Source organism: Cajanus cajan, chromosome 6 (assembly GCF_000230855.2).
Source record: "Cajanus cajan strain Asha chromosome 6, NIPB_CcT2T_4, whole genome shotgun sequence".
NCBI lineage: Eukaryota > Viridiplantae > Streptophyta > Magnoliopsida > Fabales > Fabaceae > Cajanus > Cajanus cajan.
This window is the reverse complement of record NC_138522.1, coordinates 18,185,000-18,192,343: the sequence shown is the minus strand read 5'-3', so window position 1 is coordinate 18,192,343 and position 7,344 is coordinate 18,185,000. Positions and strand designations below refer to the sequence as shown.

The following is a 7,344-nucleotide window of genomic DNA, read 5'->3' as shown; positions in this document are numbered from 1 at the left end:
TTCGTCATCCTCTGAAGCTGTCTCCCATTGTTGAGTATCCTCGAGATGCTCATGAACTTTTTGGGCAACAACAACTATACGAGAAGAAGGGGAAAATGAGTAGAGATGTGAAATTAGAAGCCAACATGAAAAGAAAAGGCAAAGTTTAATTACTAGGATAGACAACAGTATTGTCAACCTAGCATAAAGGCCATTATTTATCCCTGGGAAAATCATACACAGAACATCTCGTACTCGTCACTCGATCCTTAACAGGAATGTTCTTATTATCCTCATACGAGGGATCAAGGGTTTTCACCCAAGGAGGATAATCAAGACGTTTTGCAAGGCTGAAAAGGGCATTAGGAAGAGGAGGTATGTCCTTAGGACAAAACTTTGCAAAAGTATTTTGACCCTGAGGATCAATGACTTTATTTCGACGGATGTTCCGTTGTACCATTCTAGTCAGGGATAAAGTAGCATCGAAGATAGTTCGAAACATATTTTCGGGGCGATAACAGACTCTGTAATATAATTCGAACTGGGAAATAATGTTGCGATTATCATAAATACCTGAAATCTTCGGGCCTTGTAGAGAAAAGGGAGAATTTGTAAGTTTCCGAGAAAAGTCCTCGAAGGAGAACATCTTGTTGGTGTAATAACTACACCACCATCGAAGGTAGCAATTGGACACCAAGAATGCGGGAAGAAAAGAACAAGGGGTAAGGTTCAATTGGGTGGAAGGCGTCAGGATGAACTTCAAAAAGCCATCATAATCAACATCTTCTACACAAACATCAGAATCAATTCTATCCTTTGGAAAAAGAGGTGTCGGTCTAATCTGACAAAGCCCGAATTGACGGGCAAAGATTTGAGGCTGATAGGGATAAACTCTTACATCCCTTTGTTTCATCCTAGTGAAAATGAGATCCCAAGATACGAATCCCATCCAGATTTCGACCATCTCCTGGAAAATCTGTCCTACCTGATTATTACCAATTAACCAGGAAGGTCCTGCCAAATCAGCAAGGATGAAAGGAGCCAAGTCATTCGAGAACTCCTCGAATTCAAGAATTTCTTGGACATAACGGGAAAAACAATCAACAGATTTTTTCTTGGGAGTCAAGGCAGTTAAGCGAGCGCCTTCGAGATTATATCGAATGGAGGCTTGAAGAGGAAGAAGCTTCAGTTTCTTCTCGAAAATGGCATTAAGCCATAGTTGCAAAAGCCAAAGTGGCCCTGTGAGGTTGCGAGGGCCAGTCTCTCGAAACAAGCTTTTCGAGGCTTCATCAAGACAATTATAAAAAGAGGCAAGTAACAACTTACTCAAGCAAATCTTTTTCTTGAGATGCAAAGATTGGGCGAGTGTGTAGTAGTACTTGGGAACTTGCAGAGAAGGGGTACAAAAGACACAAGCAGATATCCAATAGAGCAAGAAGGCAATGTGCTCAGAGTCAGTAACAGGAGTACCTTCATTGCCATGGTGTGCACTGACAAAGGCCGAATACGTATTTTTGTCCCAGACGATCGAAGTTTCGGTCATTAGAATCTCTTCTTCGAGAGTGTCAGGAAGATAATGGTCCCCCAAGGGTTTTGGTCCCGTGATGGCAGCGATATCCAAGAGAGTGGGACAGACAAAACCACAAGGAAATTCGAAAGCACGAGTTTCCCTGTTCCAAAAGAAAACAGCAGATAATAACATCTGAGGATCGAAAACGTTCAGATCGTATTTCGATAATTGAACGAATTTGAATATTCCAGCCTCTTTCCAGATAGATTGCTTCGAGGCCTCAATACGTTCCAACCATTGAATATGTTTGTCCTTGAGAGGCGGAAAAGCCCGAAACATCTTCGCGGTATCCGAAAAAAGAGAAAGGTCGATGGTTGGAGAGTAGACGAAAGGAAGGGTAGAATCATCTTCCGGAAGTAAATCATTATGAGTCTTCTTCTTGCTTGGATTCGAAAAGGGACCTAGAAAAGCATGCATTGATCCATCAGAGAGCGAAAAAGGGAGAAGTACCTGTGATTGGAAGATTTTGAGACTGGCTTCCTCCATGCCAGGGATAGGAACGAATGGGTTAGCCCCTTCGCTTAAGTGGGAAAGAGTTGCATTCTCCGTCAGCAAAGGAACGGAAGGAGTAGGGGAAACCGTCGAAGTTGCAGGTGTAGCCGTAGACGCGGATGCAGCAGAAGTTGCCATGGGAATGAGAGGAAGATGATCAAAGGTAAAAATGAGATGAGTGCGAAGGTGCAGTAAAACGTACTCAGAAGGGCAAGGTGAAAAGGTTTTATGAAAGAGCAAATGGGCCAAGGCGTAGTAAAAGCCCGCTGTGAAATTCAAAAAGGGGGAATTCAAATTTTTGGGTAACCAAAAATATTTCGCTAACGGAAAAATTTGAAATTACATCAGCATATCCCAGGGAAGCGGAATCAGTGTCGCCAAATTTACTGCAGCCGGTACGAAAAGGAGAAAGTTGGAATTAATAGTGTCAAGGGCATTTAATTCTCGCGAAGAGCGCGTGGCTCTAGGGTTTTACCAAAGAAAGCTAAGGTATTGGAAAACATTCTTTCTCAGTTACCTCGAAACAAATGTTTTCCACACTACTACAAAAACACTATTTTACATCGCCATATTTACATCGGTTCTAGTAGAACCGATGTAAATCATAAACGCGGTGGCAAACTTGTAAATAAATAAAAAATATAAACATATTTACATCGGTTAGTAAGAGAAACGATGTAAAAAATGAAATTTGGGAGTTATTCTACATCGGTTTTGCTTATAACCGATGTAGAAATGAGACCCTACGTACTTTTACCCTGCGAGCGCACACTACCCTTTCACTCATCAGCAATGTAAACCCAGCCGCCGCGAGCAATGACGGAGACCTCACCACGACGCAATGGGAACCTCTCTTCTTTGCTCCCACGATTGTCTTCAAGGCGATGACGCAATGCCCTTCTATTCATCTTCCATTAGATCACAAAGAAACCCTAACCCTAGCCCCAATCCTTCTCACGCTCGCCGGCGGAAGGTCTACGATGGAGATCACTCCGGCATGGTGGTGAAGGGCCTCGGCGCGAACCTCGTCATGGGCCAAGTCAAGATCCTCAAGAGAGGCGAGAAGTTAAGCCCCGGCGTGAACCTCACCCTACGTAACCCTAACCTCCTCCTCTCGATCCATTACGAGAGCCTCCGCATCGCGCTATGGTTCGACCACCGTGCCATCTCCTCCGCACTCATCGAGCCCTTGTCGTTCTCCACCGGACCCGAGACTGACACCGCGCTCCAAGCCCGATTCCTGCTGGTTCGCACCCTTTTCCGCAGTGGCATGGGCCGTGCGGCGTCGCCTTCATGGGTTTGTCGTCTTTGGAGTGACATTCACCGCTCGGCTTAGGTTCAAGTACAGTCTTAGGCGCACCGAGCTTCGTTCTTTGGCGGTTGAGTGTTACCCCTTGAAGGTTGTGTTCTTTGATCCCGACGTGATCCACACCAACCACACTAGAAGGTTGCTCGTTCCTTCTCACAGCTATGTGGTTCGCTGGGAATAATTATGTGTTGTGTTCTGTGTACATTGTTGTTCTTCACCCTATTGCACATGGAAGGCTATAGTTTCTTTAGTTGTTTGTGTATCTTATTTTGTGATTGTCTTGGCAGGAGGAGCTGGAGAGAAATCAAAGGACATCAGGTAATGTAATCTGTTTTAATTTTTGGGACTTTGAATCAGTGAATTGTAAAATGACAATACATGTTTTGATTCATAATTTCCCAAAGGAGTCAGGTTTCAAGCAATCTGTTGAAAATTTAGTTGAAATGGCCAGGATTTTTTATTGTTGAATATTAGGTTGAAGCATGCTGTTTTTTCAGGTTGATCTTGATCCTTATGGTTCACCTTCCGTGTTTCTGGATTCAGCAGTTCAATCTGTTGTTGATGGAGGTATGCTGATGTGTATTGAAACAGACATGGTTGTGCTATGTGGGGGAAATGGGGAGGTTTTCTATTCAAAGTAATGTTTATACTCTTATTGGCTATAAACATTCATTTGCCTTTTGTTTGGTTGATGGATTGAATTTCTAGCATTTGTTATTCATGCTAGATATGGATCATACCCATTGAGAGGGAAATATTGCCATGAAATGGCTTTGAGGATTGTGTTGGCTTGCATTGAGGTATATATATATTTATAATGTTTAAGTTCTTTACAAAGAACTATTATAATTAGATTAGTTTAGATTATACACTTGTTATATTATCATTTTTGTGTACAGTGCCTCGAAGAGTTCAAGTGGCTGTAAGATTGAGACCACGAAATGCTGAAGAAATGATGGCGGATGCTGATTTTGCTGAATGTGTTGAAGTACAACTAGAGGTACATTCATTTTATTTGATTAATAAATTCTGTGCTTAAAACATGTCTCAATCTTTATTTTACACCAAAACATGTCTGAAGCTTTGGACATACAATTAAGACGAGAGTTTTGTCACTTTATGGTAGTTTTATTCGGCTTCATTTTTTCAGATTGAATTTGTTTAAATAATCAAATATAAAACTGCATGAAGAAATTTTAATTACTTTAATTCATCGTTATATTATTTCAAAATTTAAAATTTTCTGACCTCTTTTTGATTATTTTTGCCCCTGGAACAAACAATGGGTTAACTAAAGTATTTAACCATTTTATTACACTAATCAATGGTCAACGCTCGCAAAATCTTCGTTGTTTTCTAATTCTAAGCGAAACCGTTGTTGGAAACTTGAATCGATTGGGATCCTGGTGTCAATTCTTATTCGGATTTCATAGCCATGTTCAACAACTATTGTAGTAGTACCATGTTGTTCCCAGGACCCTCTTCACTGTTTTTCCGCCCCATTGCCACCACTTTCAACAACAGGTAAACTAAACACTATTATTATTCCTATTATCTTAATCCAAATTAAATAAATGACCACTTTGTTTCTCATGATTTTTTCTTTTCTATATTGATTCATCTGTAGCGACTTTAGTTCTGACTTCGGTCTATGTAATATGTGCATATATGTTGTTTCATTTGTATCTCATGAACAAAGAAGAAAAAAAGAAGACTAAAATTAAATAATTCGTAGGTTTTTAATGAAATTAAAATTTAGCAGACATAAGATTACCATAAACTGGGAGTTACCTTTAGAACTTGGTGCATATTTGGTTCAGTCTATTTTGGAGAAATAATCATTTATTTATATCAGCTTAATGAGAGACGATTTGAAAAATAAGAAATTCTTTTTTGGAAAATTAATCTTTTCCAAACATGTGCAGTAGAAAGATACCAAATTTTGTGGTCATTGATCAAAATTTTAGTTAGTTTAATCACTCAAGTTTTCTTTGTATGGATCCCAGGAACACATACTGGAAGCCTACACAAGTAGCTTCAAGAAATGATTTTCGCCTCCCAATGACTAGCTCAGCGGTAAAGATATGGTAGTTGGTGTGTTATGATATTTAATGGTGTGTTATGATATTTAATTTTCTAAAGGACTTCTAATATGGTAGTTGGTTTTGTGTGTAGGATCACCAAGGAATATCCAATGTGGCGCCAGCTGATGCACCACTGCAATTGCTTCCCATTCCTAAAGCAGTTGGTGATCCGAAGATGGATGAAAACACTAATGCCATGGATGTAAGAATCCATGATTATATCAACAATCTCCGGTTCTCTATATCTCCAACAGCTTTTTTTCAGGTTGGAATAGCAATCATTGTTTTGCCTAGTTTTCAGGGCTATATTTTCCCTTCTGTATAGAATTTTTGAATGTACTTCTACTGCAGGTTAACACTCTTGCTACTGATAAGTTGTACTCACTTGCTGGAGATTGGGCATGCTTAGGTCCTGACACATTGCTGTTTGATGTATGTTGTGGGACAGGAACAATTGGCTTGACATTAGCACATCGAGTTGGTATGGAAATAATCATCATTTTAAGTTCGTTTCTTTTTTTGGCTTGCAATTCTTGTATCTGGGGCATTTGCTGTTAATGTGCCCCTTTGGAAAGTGAAAATATATGATGCAATGATTACTTTTGCAGAGGTCAAAATAGAATCAAACTGGAGTTCTTGCAAAATTCCTAATTTTTAAAAATTGGTTGAGCCCTATTTATTTTAATTTATTTTTCAGGTGATTGGAATTGAAATGAATGCTTCTGTTGTATGTGATGCACATAGGAATGCTGAGATTAATGGCATAAAAAATGTTAGATTTATAATTTCTAATATCTTAATTACTATTTGCAATAGAGAGATTTACCCTTCATTATAAATATAAAATTGAAAGATATCAGTGAAAGAAGTTATTATAATTAAATTTTGTGGAAAAAGAACAGGTGGCCAAATTAGTGGATGATACATATAGGTCAGTGTTAGCAACAACACTCTTGATAAATTTTCTTCTAGCTTTGGTATGGTTCAGATGCATGCAGTGACGTAACTTACTTGGCTGAGTTCACATAAATGATCTGGCACCTTACTATTAGGTCTGGTTTAAGTTGATTATACTGCTTCATATATGTTGTGTTTCTTGTCGTTGGCTTTGTTATCTTTATTGGCATTCTTGTATCTCCTTTTACCCAGGAAAATGCAGATATCTGGGGCACACCCTTTGCATCCCGTGAAGTTGACTACAACCAGCAAAAATAAGCATGATTTTTTTTTTATTTTTTAAATGCAATCTACATCGGTTCTCTTGAGAACCGATGTAGATTTAAGCATAAATCTACATCGGTTCTCTGGAGAACCGGTGTAGATTGACGCTTAAATCTACATCGGTTTTTCAGAACCGATGTAAAAATGAATACAGTTTTTACGTCGTTCTATTCTACATCGGTTTTAGAACCGATGTAAATGCCTTTAGAGAACCGATGTAAAATATGCATCTTGTAGTAGTGCCAGGGGGCATTTGTTAGTACTCGAAAATGAATTCGGAGACACTCGAAATACAGGGGTGCTCGAAATCCCAGATGATCGAAAAAAGGCAGAGAAGTTTCTAAAGAAGGCACACGAAGCTTGAAGAAAATCAAGAGATACGCGAAGACATTTTTCGTGAAACTCTCAAAATCCTTGAACCAGGAAAAAGGGCTCACGGCCTCGCAACCTCTCAAAGTACAAGAAGAATCAGGAAACATTCAAGTATATTTTTCGTTGGTTACTCGAAATCCTAAGAATCCGGACATATACGAATACACTTCATAACCTCTCGGAATGGAGAAATTAAAGGAGATACGATTTAAGAGCGGTTGAAGTAACATGGGATAAGTGTCGAAGGCTGCAGAACGGTTTGGGGAAGTTAAATGAGAGGTTCTAGAAGTTATCCAAAGACGTGTCCAGGAATAAGC

The 7,344-nt window shown here is 39.4% G+C and overlaps 1 protein-coding gene across 2 annotated transcripts; it reads left to right on the top strand.

Moving 5' to 3' along the window:
• The first annotated feature begins 3,449 nt into the window (after positions 1-3,449).
• LOC145958993 (zinc finger CCCH domain-containing protein 24) lies at positions 3,450-6,717 on the top strand. Of its 2 annotated transcripts, XM_083076841.1 has the most exons (10): positions 3,450-3,488; positions 3,638-3,668; positions 3,848-3,917; positions 4,078-4,150; positions 4,250-4,350; positions 4,806-4,874; positions 5,357-5,426; positions 5,526-5,699; positions 5,786-5,915; positions 6,132-6,717. In XM_083076841.1, the coding sequence occupies exons 6-10, from the start codon at positions 4,813-4,815 to the stop codon at positions 6,143-6,145; spliced, it is 450 nt and encodes a 149-aa protein (XP_082932967.1). In that variant the 5' UTR covers positions 3,450-3,488; positions 3,638-3,668; positions 3,848-3,917; positions 4,078-4,150; positions 4,250-4,350; positions 4,806-4,812; the 3' UTR covers positions 6,146-6,717. The 2 variants fall into 2 exon arrangements, with proteins under 2 accessions (XP_082932967.1, XP_082932965.1); XM_083076839.1 differs by having other exon boundaries at positions 4,250-4,874.
• The last annotated feature ends 627 nt before the right edge of the window (positions 6,718-7,344 follow it).

Bases quoted from the DNA above. Each gene is read 5' to 3' on its own strand.
- LOC145958993 (XM_083076839.1), top strand. From the start codon at position 4,786: ATGTTCAACAACTATTGTAGTAGTACCATGTTGTTCCCAGGACCCTCT. The intron at 4,875-5,356 runs GTAAACTAAACA...TATGGATCCCAG, and splicing joins GCCACCACTTTCAACAACAG to GAACACATACTGGAAGCCTA. The intron at 5,700-5,785 runs GTTGGAATAGCA...CTTCTACTGCAG, and splicing joins CTCCAACAGCTTTTTTTCAG to GTTAACACTCTTGCTACTGA.